At 47.8% G+C, this 16,779-nt stretch overlaps 1 protein-coding gene across 1 annotated transcript in view; it reads left to right on the top strand.

The window, feature by feature from the left end:
• etnppl (ethanolamine-phosphate phospho-lyase) overlaps window positions 1-16,779 on the top strand; it is a 33,124-nt gene that overhangs the window by 1,031 nt on the left and 15,314 nt on the right. Inside the window, exons 3-4 of the mRNA XM_080452095.1 lie at window positions 1,600-1,718; window positions 2,324-2,483. Coding sequence (XP_080308221.1) covers window positions 1,600-1,718; window positions 2,324-2,483 — 279 coding nt within the window. The remainder of the gene's footprint in view (window positions 1-1,599; window positions 1,719-2,323; window positions 2,484-16,779) is intronic.

A 16,779-nucleotide genomic window follows, 5' to 3' on the forward strand; every position in this document is an offset into this window, starting at 1 on the left:
TGTGCTGATTTGATTGCATACATTGATATGACATGCACCTAACTAACCAACAGCTTTGTTTTGTTTAGTTTTTTGTGCTATTGAGATAATTTTGTGGACATTTGACCCCCATTTGAAAAATATTTTGTGCCAGGTACCCCCCATATGAGAAGATTTGTGAAATAGCTGAAAAATGAAATTAAGCATTTAAAGCTTAAGTGTTTAAACTGTTCCTCATTTTGGGAACCCCCTGGAATCCCGCAAAGACCTCTTGGGTCCCTGTACCCCACTTCCATTCCATTTCAGCAGTGCTCTATGCCAGAGGTTCCCAAACCTTTTAGCTCGAGGCCCAAAAGAGAAATCTGATCTCTACCCAAACAAAAAATAACCAATCTACAAGCTCGTTGTGAGCTTGTAGATCTGCGACTTTCACTACTTTAGAAAATCCCTAATTTATTAAATGTCTTTTGATTTTTATTAATGAAATTCTTTTGAAAAGTGATTGCATTTGTTTTCCATTTATGAAAAATGTTGAATTAGTTTTGAACTTTTTTGAAAATCTTTTGAAATAATATTTTTTTAAATTAGGAAAATTAGGAAACAAAAAAATAAAGGAATATTTACCCATAAAAATGGGTCTGCGACCCACAAATGGGTCCCGACACAGTGTTCGGGAAACAGTGCTGTAGCTTCTGTGGTATTTTTTACCTCTAGTTAAAATACCTCTAGTTAAAATACCATAGTGCTGCCCACATGGTTCTTGACTGAGAGGGTATAATAACAAGATTTTTGAAGTTAGTTCAGATGTTTTTCTATATTAGCCTTTGGCTTAAGTCTCATTACGTTTTACAGGCTTGATACTGTATGTGGGAACAAACACATATTTACAAGATACTTTGTTATGACAAATCTGTAACCACTTTACTGGTGCAGGTTAGTAGTACAACAACAACAACAGTCTGGTGCAGCCAAGAGTATGTGGAGTAGCCTATGTCTACTAGGGCTACACAATATGGACAAATATCCGATGTGTGATACATGTTTGTGATATTGGAATGGTGTGGTGATATGAGATGTGATAAAACTATGATTTGTTATTTTGAGTGTGCACTGTGTGTCTCAATTACCTGCTGACATTCACAATGGTGCTGTCATGCTACTGGAATTTCTAACTTTGATACAATAGGGAAGACTAGTTGAGTGTCGAGAGCTGAGAGAGCAGCATTGTGAATGAGGGCCAGGGTTGCTCCATGTGCGGAGTGGTGTGTCTGTGAGTGTGAGGGTGTATGTCATCTGTGTACTGTATATGAACCAAAAAAGACACTGCGCAATGTTAACCCTATCCTATCTATGTCATAATAGGCGAACATTCTTGAAAATAGACGATTGCGACACGTTGTGAGGTTGTAGATATAATATAGTGCAACATTTGTCGTTTTAATTGTTATGTTACATATTTTATTCTCCCTGTTTTGACAATGATGGATTGTACTAGTGATCCAAATGTGACAAAAAAACACTGGTGGTATCCTTTAAGCTTTTTTCCCCCATGTTAACCTTTCAACTGAAATTATGAACCCTGCAAATACATAGTATATCATTATGGATATTCCATTGCAGGCCATCTTGCAAGGTGTTCTTCAGCCATGACCCGATCAAGATTGTGCGAGCCAAAGGCCAGTACATGTATAATGAAAAGGGGGAGCGTTACTTGGATTGCATAAACAACGTAGCCCATGGTAAGCTCAGACCCGCCATTTGCCAGACGTAGAAGAAGTACTCATATTTTTTACTTAAGTAAAAGTATTAATACTACAGTGTATAAATACTCTGTTACAAGTAAAAGTCCTGTATTAAAAATGTACGGTACTTGAGTAAAAGCACAGAAGTATTGACATCAAAATATACTATATTTGAATATAATTATAAATACCAAAAGTAAAACCATTATGTTATGTTTTGTAATAATGATTCAAATCTACAAAGTAACTAATAACTAAAGTTTTCATATGATTGTAGTGGAGTAAAAGTACAGTATTTGCCTCTGAGATGTAGTGGAGTAGAAGTAAAAGAATTGCAAATTGGAAATACTCAAGTAAAGTAAAAGTACCTCAAAATTGTACTTAAGTACTGTACTTAAAGTGCAGTACTTGAGTAAATGTAATTAGTTACTTTCCACCACTGCCATTTGCACTGATTTATTTTGGGGATTAGGATAGACAGACAGTATGACAGAAACACAATGAAATCGTTCATTATTTATTATTTGAGTGACAATAATCGTCAAGTAAAATGCCATAATCGTGACAGCCCTAATGGTCATGTTCTTTCCTTGACTTCTCAGTGGGCCACAGCCACCCAGATGTGGTGAAGGCTGGGGCCGAGCAGATGGAGCTGCTGAACACCAACTCTCGCTTCCTACATGACAACCTTGTAAACTACGCCCAGAAACTTCAAGCCACACTACCTGACAAGCTGTCTGTCTGCTACTTTGTTAACTCTGGGTATGTGCATGTTTTTTTTACCCTTGTATTTGAGATATCTTGCCTCTGAGAACTTGCTGCTTCCTGCTAATGGAATTCATTAATTAAGTAATTAATTTATTAAAGGTAGGGTAAGTGATTTTCTTTGGTTAAAATAAGTGTTAAATAGCTCTATATTCTGATAGTACTCATTGCTATAGAGTGTTTATTCAGTAAAAGGAGTCTCCTTGTCCCTCCAGCTCTTTATAAAACAGAAAATGCATTTTCGTTTCAGTTTCAGTTTCATTTCCAATTTTATCCAATCAGGATAGAGAACTCAATCAGGATATATATTAAACAAGTGAAATTGGAAGTGATGACAGCAAAATTGGAACTGGAACACTATAAAAATGAAGCTTAAAAATGGGTACTTTCTCCTGACTGGCTGAGATTTTGACACCTACCGGAAAATGTATTTTCTGTTTATTAAAGAGCTGGAGAGACGGGGAGACTCCTGTTACTGAACAAACACTCTATAGCAATGGTTACTATCAGAATATAGTGCTTTAACCTTTTAACACATTGAATGCCAAAAACGGTCCGGACCGTTTTTGAGGGTCCAAACGAGAAGTGCCGAAAACGGTCCGGACCGTTTTTGACCCAATTCTATTTTTATACGAGTGGCCCACGTGGGGCGCTAAAACGAAACTTTGACATCACCCAAGGAGTTTCTGAGAAGAAGAGGCTGGATGAGGCTCCATGTCAAAAATCTCAGGGTTACGGATGTAACCCCGGTTTCTTTAGAATTCGGAGTAACATACTCACTATGGGATATCAGCGCCTCCTGGCGTGATGCAGAGCTACATACCATAAACTCCCGGGCCATTCATTGGCTGAGAAGGGTATGTCACGTGTCCGGTAAACCGGAAGAGGTATAAAACCTCTTGCGTGACGTGGCTCATCCTCTTTAACACGCTTCCTGCATGCAGATGCACACAAACAGGGGTGTTAGGTGAGTATGTTACTCCGAATTCTAAAGAAACCGGGGTTACATCCGTAACCCTGAGTTTCTTGTCAATTCTCCGTAACATACTCACTATGGGATGCATAAACCCCCCTGGGCTTATAGCCATACCGAATCTCAGGTCCGCACGCCCCCTAGCCATAAGGCCCCGTCCCCCTGGACGTGACCTTCGGCCTCACGGGCGCCCCAGCCCCCCGGGCCAGGGTGCGGTATATGATGTTAATAAAAGGACCCTGACAGACCAAGTCTGCCTTATTCAACTAATGGACAGACACAAGTCTGTCCCCTAAGTGAAAACAAGGAAACAGGGCCCTCCTCCCCTGGGAACCTACCACAGGTGGTCCCGAGGGGACTTAAGAGAAGGAAGGTAGGGGACACAACACCGTTCCTTAAGTGAAACAAGGAAACAGGGGCCCTTCCCCCCTGGAGACCTACCACAGGTGGTCCCGAGGGGACTTCAAGAGAAGGAAGATAGGGAAGAGAAAAAAGGCAGGTTAAAACACAAACCAGCCTAGCTTCCCCCATTCTAACTAGAGACAGCCGCCACCCCTAGGACAGCATGCGCCACTGACGCTGCTGCCACGTCCAGGCTATAGAAAGCCGCAAACGTTGAAGGTGACGACCAGTTTGCGGCCGCACACACTTCCTGGACCGAAACCCCCCTGGAGAGGGCCCAGGAAGCAGCCACGCCCCTAGTAGAATGAGCCTTCAGTCCTTCTGGAACTGGAACGCCACCACTGACGTAGGCCAGCCTAATGGCATCCAAAATCCATTTAGAAAGCGTCGCCTTAGCCACTGCCTTCCTCTGACCACCCGGGCCGAAGGAGACAAACAGCTGCGACGACGATCGGCCGGCCACCGTCTTCTGGCAGTAGAGCCTCAAAGCCCTTACCGGGCAAAGACAGTGTAGCCGCCTATCCTCCGCTGAAGCGAAAGGCGGCGGATGAAAAGCTACCAGCTCAACCGGCGTCTGGGTGACCACTCCGTTCTTGGGGACAAACGCCAAGTTTGGCTTAAGCAAAACCCTACTGTCGTCACCCACGAACCTCATACACTCCGAACTCACCGAGAGCGCATGTATGTCGCTGACCCGTTTGGCTGTAGTCAGGGCAACCAAAAGAACCGTCTTGAGGCTGACGATCCTCAGATCCGCTGACTCCAAAGGCTCGAACGGTGGGAGGCAAAGCGCCCCCAGCACCACCGTCAGGTCCCAGGCCGGGAACAGAGCCCTAGAGACCGGCCTGGCCCGCCTGGCGCCGTTCATGAACCCCCGCACCATCGGGTGTTGGCCAACCGTCATGCCATCGAGACCTTCGTGACACGCGGAAATGGCCGCCTGATACACCTTAATCGTCGAGAAAGCCAGACCCTGCCTCAATTTTTCCTGCAGGAACATGAGGACGCTGCGTACCGGGGCCCGAAAGGCCTCAACCGGCGGTGACTGACTCAGACACCATGCCACGAACAGGTTCCACCTGTCGTCGTACGCGGACCTCGTGGAAAGGGCCCTTGCCCCCTGGATGGTGGCCACCACGTCAGGGGGCAGGCCATACGAAGTCAAAGTCTGCCTCTCACGGGCCAAACCCACAGGTCTAGGTCCTGAGGTCTCTCGTGGAAGATGTCGACCCCTCCCTGCCGTAGTAGGTCCCTGTACAGCGGGAGGGGCCAAGGCTCGGCGTAGAGGAGAGGTGTTATCTCCGACCTCCACACGCCCCATGCCGGAGCCACTAGCAGCACTGACCGACCCTGAAGTCTCACCCTCTCCAGTGTTGAGGGGATCAGGTCCAGTGGCGGGAACGCATACAGCAGTTCGTCCGGCCAGTTGAGGGGATCAGGTCCAGTGGCGGGAACGCATACAGCAGTTCGTCCGGCCAGTCGTGGGCTAGTGCGTCCATGCCCAGTGAACGGTCCCCCACCCTCACCGAGAAAAAGCGAGAACACTTCGCGTTCTCCTCGGAGGCAAACAAATCGACCTGCGCCCGGCCAAACCTGGCCCAGATCAGGTCCGCCACCGACGGCTTGAGGGACCAGTCCTCGTACCGGGGTTCGCCCCTGGACAGTAAGTCCGCCCCGCTGTTCAGGAGACCCGGCACATGTGAAGCTCGAATCGACGCGAGATGCGAATCGCACCAACGCGTCAGTCTGCACGCCAGGCTGTCCAACACTTGGGAGTGCAAGCCCCCCTGCCTGTTGATATAGCACATGGTCGTGGTGTTGTCCGTCCTGATAGCGACGTGACAACCGCGGATGCGAGCCTCGAAATGTTTGAGGGCGAGAAAAACCGCCATCAGTTCCAGATAGTTGATGTGAGCCTCCCGTAGACTGGAGTCCCACACCCCTCTGGCCGAGCGTCCTTCGTGGACGGCCCCCCATCCCGTCAGGCTGGCGTCCGTGGTGATAACCATCCGTGACGTCACAACCCCCACACTGACCCCCTCGGTCAGAAAGGGCGCCTGTGACCATGGTCTGAGAGCCTCCACGCACCGTGGAGGCACCACCACTTTCCGCGAACCCATAGTGGATGGGATCCCTAGCGCCAACATCCACCGCTGGAAAGGTCTCATGTAGAGTCTGCCTAGGCGGACCAGGTGTATGGCTGAGGCCATGAGACCCGCCGCCCGCATACACAGTCTGTAACTGACTGGACGCCCCACGTGGAAAGATCTCACACACGCCAAAAAGCTGTCGACCCTGTCCTGGGATAGGCACGCCATGAGCGTGTTCGAGTCCAGCAAGATCCCTAAGAAGGTGGTCCGCTGAGACGGAACCAGTACGCTCTTTTTGGCGTTGATCATGAAACCTAGGGACGTCAGGTGAGCGACCGCCACGCGCGTGTGTCGCATCACCTCCTCTCTCGAGCCCGCCGCCAGGAGCCAGTCGTCTATGTAAGTGGACAACCGGATCCCCTGCCTCCTCAGTGGAGCCACGGCTGCGTCCGTGCATTTCACGAACACCCTGGGGCTGAGAGACATTCCAAACGGGAGGACATTGTACTCGTACACCCTCCCCTCGAACCCGAAGCGCAGGAACTTCCTGTGCGGCGGGTAGATTGGAATGTGAAAATAAGCATCCTTGAGATCGATACTCGTCCACCAGTCCCCAAGACGCACGGTGCGTAAAAGCGCAGCGGTTGTCAGCATCCGAAAATGGAAAACCGTGAGGTATTTGTTGAGACCCTTCAGGTTCAGAATGGGTCGCACCCCCCCCCCCCTTCTTGGCCACCAGAAAATATTTCGAATAGAAACCCAGTCGGTTCTGGTTCGGAAGTAATTCCGTGACAGCGCCTTTGCTCAACAGGGAGGCAACCTCCTCCCTCAGAGTACTGGCCGCTGGACCTGTGGCCTTGGAAAACAACACTTTGTCCGTCATTGGGGGTTTTCTGGAAAATTGCAACCTGTAACCCTTCTGTATTGTGCGTAATACCCAAGGATTTGGTTTGCAAATCTTCCATTCTTCCACACATCGAGCGAGCGGGTTGGCCGGTGACGTCACCGGCCGCCCGGAGAGTGGGAGCGTCGCTATGGGGACGGTTGCCATGGGGAGCAGTGACGCTGTTGCTAACGCCGCCGGCGGTGCTAACCCTGAGGTGACTGACGTCAACATCCGGTTTGTCCGCTCGCGCCGGCTGCCTGTTCCCATGGAAAAAGGGGGCAAGTGTCCCTCCAAGATGGCGGGGACCGAGGTCCGCCTTTTCTGAGCCAAGTACTTCCGGTTCACAGTGACGTGCTGCTGCAACCTGGGAGACGGAAGCCTGTGAGGCGACAAAACCCTCCTCCCCGTAAGGGATGCGTTGTCGCCTGTTACAAGCGAACGTGGCCCGCCCATCGTGACGCGTTGCGAGAGAGGGGGCATCTGTCCCTCCAAAATGGCGGAGACAGAGGCCCGCTCCGTCTGACTCAAAGACTTCCGGTCCACAGTGGCGTTTCGCTGCATCCTGTGAGACGGAAGCCTGTGAGGCGAAAGGCAAAACCGACGTGACCCTGTTCCATTGGCGCTTTGGCGCCCTCTTGTGCACAAAGGCGGCGTCGGTTTGTTTAATACCTTTCCGATTGCCTTCATATGACCCAAAACATGCACAGATGTTGTCCGAACAATGCCTGGAACACCGGGGTTCGGGTGTTCCCGGCCTTGTGGGCTCATGGAATGATGGTATCGACTTAATGCATTTACAGAGTGTATCCCAGCAGTGTCTGGAGCCCCGGCAAACGGGGGCCCCAGGCACTTTGGGCTTATGGGAAGACGACATAGATTTAAAGCATGCACATGGGGACCCCCAGCAATGCCTGGAGCCCCGGAAATCGGGGGCCCCAGGCCTTGTTGGCCCATACAGTAAGGGCGCTGGAACAGAGGGGCCCGCGAGACGGGGACCCCTCTGCTCCAAGGCCGTATGCCATGTGAAAGAACGAGACTGTTTGTAACATTCGGTGCATTTATTTTCTTTGGCAGAGAAAAAGGAGATACATACAGGGCACTTTTCACTGAAACATTGCGCTGCACAAATAAAACGTCCACATTCTGCACACATAAATCGTCCACACTCTGAACACAACAAAGTCTTTTGGCACTCGTGGAGCCGTCCTCGACTCTGTCCAACGAGGCCTGAAAAGCCACGGTCCTCTTCCCCAACACGAACGGCGGAACAGCGGGCTGGGCCGGTCTGTGCACCGGCGAGACAATGTCACTTACCCCGCCCGCCACGAGGCTTCCCTCCTGTGTTGCGACGTGGAGGTCGGCTGGAGCTTCCTACGGTGTTTGTGTTGGTAGAGGCGGGTGGCTGGCGGGGGGAAGCCCTGCCACGATTGCCCGCGTTGCTCTGCGGTCTGTCCCGCGAGCTCGCCTGGGCTGAAGAGGAGCGGGAAGTGTTGGACCCTCGGCGAGAGGAGGAGGAACGACCTCTGCCCGCGGGCCTCTCGTTGCGGGGTCTCGCAGACGGAGGAGGGGCTGGCTCCAGAACCCCCGCCGCGGCTTCCCTCTGGGCCTTTCGTGAGTCGGTGGAGACTCGGAGAAACTCCGACGCTCCAGCGAAGAGGTTGTCTGGCCTCAGCGGCAGCGCCATGACGCTTTTCTTTGCGTCCACCACCTCGTGACGGAAGACGGCCAGACCGAGCCAACGAGCCCTCTCAATCGCCGCGCTGTCCGCCATGGCCTTCCCCACCCAGGCTGTGGCGTGACGAGTGACCTTAATGGTCAGTTGCTGAAGAGCCTCCAGCTCCTCAGCGTCGTCGCCCCACGCCTCTTGTAGCTCACCTAGCCGCTTAGCTGTTGAGCCCTGGAGAATGGCGACCATGTTCAGCGCGCGCGCCGCCAGCGCTGCTGACTTGTACGCCTTCTTCACCGCCACGGATATCGCCTTTTCCTGGGGATCGGTGAAGTGCGGTTCGGGAGTAAGGGCCACTGGATGACGCTGGTCCATGATGCCCTGGGCCAGGACGGCGTCCATGGGGGGACAGGCGATGAGCCCCCATTTTGGCGCGTCCACCACTTCGAGGGGGAAACCCAGCCGATGCGGCTCCGAATGGACCACCTCCCAGGTGGACATGAGGGCGTTGGCGAAGCCCAGCGCGGCCGGGACTTTCCTGGACCGCTGCGCGCGCGGATCCTGGGGAGCCAAGCCCTGGTACTCGTCCTCTTGCCCGGTGGAGGATGCACGTTCCTCCATCGGGCGAACGAGACCACATCTGAGCAAGGCTCTGTCGATGATCGCCGAGACCGGCTCGTCGCGCCTCGCGGGATCGGATTCCAGCTCCTGGGCGTCCGGCCAGCTGGGCCCCAGCTGACCGCCACAAGCCCCGAGGTCGTCGTCCTGACGAGGGCTGGATGCGGCTGCTCCGGCAGCCCCCGGAACGACAGTATCTCACCCTCCTCCGCCCCCTCGTCCATGCTGTGGGCGCTGCCGTCGTCGGAGACGTCGCTGAACGAAGGCGAAGCCCCGCTGTCACGGTACTCCTGCTGCGGCCTCGGAGAGAGCGGCTGGGAAGAGGGGGATGTAGCGCCGCTAGCTAGCTGCGCCCGGGTGGACCCACCGGGCACAGCTGCGGCGGCCGGTGGAGTGCTGCGCGGCACAGAGGGTGTAGCAGGCTGGAGCTGCTGCGACGGCGCACTCATGTGTTGCTGCGAGCGGTTGCTGCTGGGACCGCCCGCAGCTGGAGGGCCCATTGTGGGATGAGGACGCACGTGGTGGGCGCCACCACCCACGGTACCTGGGCCGGTGTCCATGCGGGCTGGATCCGCTACGGTGCTGCCGCCTGGGGCCAGTTCGTCGGCCCTGTCCAGACGGCGCTGGATGCGACGCCTGGAGAACCGGGTGCAGTCATCGCAACCTCCTGGAGCACCACGAAAGTGCTTCGCCTCGTAGGCATGTCGTCGCCCGAGGCAGGAGATGCAAAACCCGTGAGGGTCGTCCGCGGCGATCAGCAAGCGGCACCGTGGCGCCAGTCCGCACGAACGTGGAGCCTCCATGGAGCTAACCTACTAGCCTTTAGCCGGCCGGCTAAACACGAGGAAAGCAAAGGAGGAAAACTTGATTTCAGATAGAAAGAAAAGATAAGAGCCGCGGGAGCGGAAAGAATATAAACTTTTTTTTTTGTTTTGCAGTAGAGGAAAACCCGTGGGTCAGTACAAGTACCACCCGAGTGGGCTAAAGCTGGTTTCGGTCTAATTCACAAAGTTAGCAAAGTTTGGTCTTAAGGTATGTCTCGTAGCTGTAGCATCTGCCATGCAGAGAAGCGAAAGAGGATGAGCCACGTCACGCAAGAGGTTTTATACCTCTTCCGGTTTACCGGACACGTGACATACCCTTCTCAGCCAATGAATGGCCCGGGAGTTTATGGTATGTAGCTCTGCATCACGCCAGGAGGCGCTGATATCCCATAGTGAGTATGTGACGGAGAATTGACAAGAAACCTTCCGGTCGGCGTTTTCAATGTTATCTCCTTGACTAAAAGCTTAATATCTCCATTTCTTTTTAATGTGGTGGAAACGAGCCGTTTCCGATCGGCGATCACGCTGCAATGGAGGATCGCGTTGGAAATATTATTGTTCCAGGCGTTAGTCGGGACCCTCCGCCGTCTCGCACGCACGCTTTGTTTACATGCACTTCCGCGTCGGGGCTTCTGCAGCACGAAACGTATAACGCAAGTGGATGGAAGAAATGCAGGCACTCAACGTATAATATTTTAATAAACCTCTGGCACCCAATGTGTTAACAAAATACTTTTTGTTTTAACCTAAAAATATCACTTACCCTACCTTTAACTTAAAGGTAGGTAGGGTAAGTGATGTTGGTTAAAACAAAAAGTTATTTGTTAAAAGGTTAAAGCTAAATATTGTGATCATCATTGCTATAGAGTGGTTGTTCAGCTCTTTAATAAAAATTTAAAAAAATCAGGTGCGTTGAAAAATGCACCTGAAAAATCTCTCCAATCAGGAGAGAGTATACATTTATCAGCTTTGTTCCAGTTCCAATTTTGTCTGCTCGTTTCTTTGTGTCATCATTTCCCATTTCACTTGTTTATCCTGTATCCTGTATGAGTTCTCTCTCCTGATTGGATAAAATTGGTATCCAGACCGATGCATTTTCTGTTTACTAAAGAGCTGGAGAGACAGAGACACCCCTGTTACAACGGTCTGGGGATCTTAGTATAATTGGTATGTTCAATTTGACAGAATCTTTTTTTATTTTATTTTCGTCCTCCCAAAACAAACAACAATTTGCTAAAATTTTCTTTTTTTAGCGCCATGTAGTGCCATTTTTAATTATAGATAGCTGTAAAAAGAACTGAAAATGTAGCTTTTTTTTTACATTTACTGTATATTAGTGTTTTCACGATTTTTCAATTTTGAATAAAAAAAGGAAATATTAGCAAATTGTTGTTTGTTTTGGGAGGACGAAAATCACAAAAAGGCTTTTTCTATGTTGGAGTCAAATTGAACATACCAATTATACTAAGATCCCCAGACCCTGAACAAACACTATAGCAATAAGCAATAAGCTGTGGTGGACTGGCCTTTTGACACAGCGGGCATATGCCCCATGTGAAGGAGCCAAGGAGTGATGTGGTAAGCAAGCACAACAGTAGGACTGCATGTCTCCCTTATCCAACATCTAGCATGGATAAGCATGCTAGATAAAATGGTTTCTATCACTAAATGGTTCAGAATGGTTGCTTAGCTATCTGAAGAACGTTAAATAGCAAAACGCATGTTGTGCGGTGTGTTGCAAGTGCAACTATGTCTTTAACTAAAGTATGGCAATAATGATAATCGTATACTATCCTAATTGATTGATTAGTTGCTTTATTAACCACTTAAGCCCTATTTTATACTTTAGTCATACTGTATGATTATGCCAAGCAAAAATAACCATCTCCAATCTCACAAGTCACAAAATGTAGTTGCACATTGCAATTGTTGTGTCCTTGTAGATCTGCTATTTTTGCAATGAATGAACATTTCTGCCAATAATGACATCCCCAAAACCAGGACACCAGGGTTAATTTGGTTATAGTGTCGTGCATCTTTCCTAGTTCCCAGGAAGCCCATATGGGCTTAAAGAACATTTATAACAATATGTAGGCAATCTAGGGTGGGGGGTAGAGTATCTGCTATCTGCGTGCCGGTTGTGGTGGGCCGGTCTAGGCAAAAATGTCAGGGCAGAATTTTTGACCCAGTCCAGCCCTGGCAATAAGTACTATCAGAATTTAGAGCTACTTAACACTATTACTATACAACACGCACAAAAAATCACTTACCCTACCTTTAAAGCTGCAATTTGTACGTTTTATGTCAAGAGGTAATTGCAACACCTGGGATTCAAACCTGGGTCTCCTGCGTCAGAGACCAAACATTTACTGCTGAAGCAAGAGGCAATCCCCACTTGTCCAGGGGAGATAGTGGCTTCATGAGCTTCAGGCAGGGCTACTCGTTAACCAGTCGGTGTCTTACCAGGCTCTAAGTTTCTCAATGGAAGAGTTGGGAGACCACTTCCAGCCACTGCAGATGTGTATTCAAATTGAATGCTCAAAGTCATCCCAGTATTTGTTGCATCAAACCAACTAGGCCATACGCATCTCCTGGATTAATTTCTGGGATTAAGAGATCCTGTCAATTGCCAAAGCCACTTTCAGCAGTGGCGGTTAGACTTTAGGCTCAAGTGGGTCAAAACCTTGGGTCATCTTTCTTGCACCTGGTCTGTCATATTGAGTCACACTGGCATTGTTAATAATTTACTAGAGTTTCTGGAACTTTGCAGTGTGAGCAGGAATGATCTGAAATTACTATCAAATATTTTTTTCTGAATACCAAATGGAGTGTGTAGATAACAACCAGTGGGAGAAGCGTGGATTTACAGTGTTTGGCCAAGGGTCAAATTCAAGCTTGTTTGCTCTGGAATGCCACTCAGGAACAGCAATTGTTTTAGACAGCAATAAAGCAACATTGTGGTAGAATGGAATAACATGTTAAATACCTGCACACAATAAGTAGACACCAAACAAGTTATATATTTGTCTACTGAGAGCCATGAGGTTCATGGTTCAATCCCTCCTCCTGGCTGCTGTCCTAGAGCAACACACTAAACCGCTCTCAATGAGCAGGTTGGTGCCTTCATGGTGGCCTCTGCTGTCTGTTTGTATACCGCATTGTAGCATGTGATGTGCAACAGTGTTCTGCTGTGAATGTGAATGTGAAATGGGGAATGTGAATTTGAAGTACATAGTAAAGTGTATTAACCCATTCAATCTGGGAACGCATCTGTGTCATTTTAGATGTCTTTGGCTATTCAAAAATAGCAGATGTATATACAAGCTCATCGTGTTCGTCCTTCGCTTGCGAAGATGACCAATGACTTCACAATGTCTTGCGGGTGCGAAGATGGCTGATGAGGCCGATTCTTGCACGGAATGTCCGGTTGCAGTGAGGGCATGTGATGGCTGGAGGATGGCTGGGTGAGAGGGAGGAACTGGCTCTGGTCTTGCGGAGCTGTCGCTTCAGTTCAGCTTCATGGATGCGGCGCTTTTCAGACTCTGCTACACCATGCTTGACTGCAGAGCCCCAGTTGGTAGCGGTGTTGGGCATCGGCTTCCCAGGTCTCTGGATCCAGACCACAACTTTTGAGACTGGCCTTTAGGGTGTCCTTATAGAGTTTCCGCTGGCCGTGAGCGCTTGCCATGGTGTAATTCGCCGTATACAGCAGCCTTTTTGGTAGGCGTTCATCTGGCATGCGGCAGACATGGCCAGCCCATCTCAGCTGGGAGCGCTTGAGCATGGCGCGGCACTGAGTGCCGCTTTATGAGCATACATTTTTAACTAAAATCTTTGCTTCTGGGGGTCCCTGGAAGAAAACATTTTGAGATGGGGGGGGGGGGCGTCTGCGGACAAATACATATCATTTTTGGGGTCCTTGACATGAAATAAGTTTGAGAACCACTGATATTATAGTAACATATATATATATATATATATATATATATATATATATATATATATATATATATATATATATATATATATATATATATATATATATATATATATATTTGTTTTTACTTTTAGGATTTAGAAGATTTGCAGAATCCCCAGAAGCCAAGATTTGAGTTACAAATGTACGCTTTAAAAAAATATATTCAAAGATTTGCTCAAATTGTAGAATAAAATAGAAGATCTACAAGCACATAGCACAGCACTCTGTGTTGCGCTATGAGCTTGTATATCTGCTATTTTTTAATAGCCAAAGAAATCTAAAAATGACACACAGATGCTTTCCCGGTCTTAATGGGTTCAGAAGATTAGAAAAAGGACTAAATAAATGCAGTCCATTTACCAATTGCCTTACTTGATGAACATGGCTGATACCAACCAGTATCATTGGTTTGGGGTGATAATCTGTCTGAATCCCTGTTCACACTCTACAGTGCTGCATGGGATGCATTTTGTGCTACTCAAAGGCCTGAGCTCATCAGGTGCAGATCCTGAATCCATTAATTGCAGTAGACAGTCTGAATGTTTTGCAGGGTTCACTTATTTATTTTGTGCAATCAAATGGACATAAGTGAGTCCGCCTGTGTGAGGTGACTGATAACCCCTGGCTTAAATGATGCAGTGGTGAACATCAATGGCTTAGTAGTGTATAGCTGAGACTTCTGAGAAACTGTTGACGCTTGATGGAAACTATTTTTGAGTTGTCTGTCAACACAACTGTGGCAAAACTACCTTCTGGTATTGCAATTTCAGCTGCAAGTACTTTTGATCAGTGAACTACGATTGATCAGTTTGTCTGCATAATTTATATTACTGATGTCGTGTATATATTTTTTTTACATTCTGTTAGCAGGGCTATATCATAAATTAGTGCTAAATCTAACACAACCTAATGTAATGGCCTACAATGCAAAACAGGGGTGTGTGGTTGCTGTTTATGTTATTGCTCAAAGTGCACACACCAACACACTAGTGGATGGTGGCCTGGCACACAAGTTAACAAGTAAAGTGAATGAGGTAGATGAGAGCATGCAAGAGTGAATCACTGTTAGATAGAAATTGTTTATTGATATGCTTTTCAGTCGGCCTGAAAAGGGGGGCATGCACACACACAGACACGCACAATTCCCCATAGGGCCTATTTTACTTACCTTTCAAAATAGCATCATTAGAGATCTGTATAATAATCTCAGGACTCGAGTGAGCTGCAAACATTTCATAATACTGTGTCAAATTTTGCCCCACTCAAATGTACATGTTGATCAAAAAAGTCATGTCTGCACTTCAGCTGATGCATCTTGCACAACCAGTGTGTCTCAGAAAGGTTAATATGTCAATGATGTGTTTTGACTTGAACTTCCAGGCTCAGAGTAAAGCCAATCAACTGAACTGAAAGCAGTGTTGCCAGATTTTGCGAGAGAAATACGCAACCAGGTCTATGAAAACAAGCCCAAAAGAAGCGACTTATCTACTCTCTACGTGTCAAGAGCTTGTAGATCTGCTATTTGTTTTTAAAAAGAAAAAAATTCTAGGGGAACAAAAGGTAATTTTTGATTTTTTTAAAAACATTTTTAACTAGAAAATGTGCTCCTCGGAGCACAAGTCTCCGCCAGCAGACCCGTGCTATTTTAATCAAAGGAAATCACTTACCCTATCTTTAACCATAGTTTTCTGGGAATGTTCTAATTCTTACTTAAAATAGAACATGTTACTAGAACATGTCCCTTGTAGGCAAGTTTTCGTTTTAGTTTCAGGGGAACAACTTCAGCAGTCTCAGGAAGTCTTGGCAGTAATTTGATAATAGTGTCTAAGTCGGATGGCACATTGACTGCATTACCGTGGATTGCCTTTTGTCTGCCTCTTGGCAAACCAACAAGTTTCATGAAGGCAATACGTTGACTTACCAACCTTTCCTCTAAAGGGTGCAAATCCTGCAGTTCTCGGGGAATGGCATCCAGTAATAAGTTGTTAGCCCAAGCTTGTGTAGGGAGTTTGCCTATTTTAATGGAGCGATGACATGTGTGGCAGATCCAAGTATTGTTTTGATTTATAGCAGTTGGGTCTTTGTGCAGGAGATTTACAGTATCTATTGTTGCTGTGTACTTTGCGAGTTTTAACTCTACCACTGTTTCTCTGTAGAGCATTCGTTCGCAGGAGAAACAGACATAATTGGGTCCACTTTCTGACATATTTTTTAAGAATGCGGCAGCAGCTTCATCAACTTGAACGTCTACTAGTTTTTTTGATCTATTGATCACTATCTAAGTGATCTATAGCGTCTCTTTTTACTGGTGTTATATGATTGATGATGTTGTCTTTCATCTATTGACCAGTGCCTTCTTTTCCTTTCGGTGTTCTTTACAGACTGTTGTACTTTTTCTTCCAGAGATTGTAGCAATCTTTGCTGTGTCATGTTGTCAGCGTTTGTGGCTCGTCTTCGTTTTTTGTCATTTAGGGATTCAAGTGTTCTTTTCTGTTTCTTAGCTTGGGCCTCCTGCTGTCGGCGTAGCGCCTTTGCTTCTTCATCAGCTTTCAGACGATGATTTTCTGCTTCTTCGGTTCGCGTAATGGGAGTTAGTTGCATTGTGTGATCTCAGCTGTGATCTCAGTTTGTACTGGAAAGTACTCTTCCTGATTGATCCTGTCTAAGCTATTTATATTACATATTGTGATGTCACGTGAAACTTGACCAATGTTAGGTGTTCTCAGACGGACACACACGCACGGTCGGGTAATTTGTTCTGGAAAGTACTGTTCCTGATTGATCCTGTCTTACCTATTTATATTACATATTGTGATGTCACGTGAAGCTTGACCAATGTTGGGTGTTCTCAGACG

The sequence above is a fragment of the Gymnoscopelus braueri genome (genome assembly GCF_963280865.1).
Source record: "Gymnoscopelus braueri genome assembly, chromosome: 15".
Lineage (NCBI taxonomy): Eukaryota > Metazoa > Chordata > Actinopteri > Myctophiformes > Myctophidae > Gymnoscopelus > Gymnoscopelus braueri.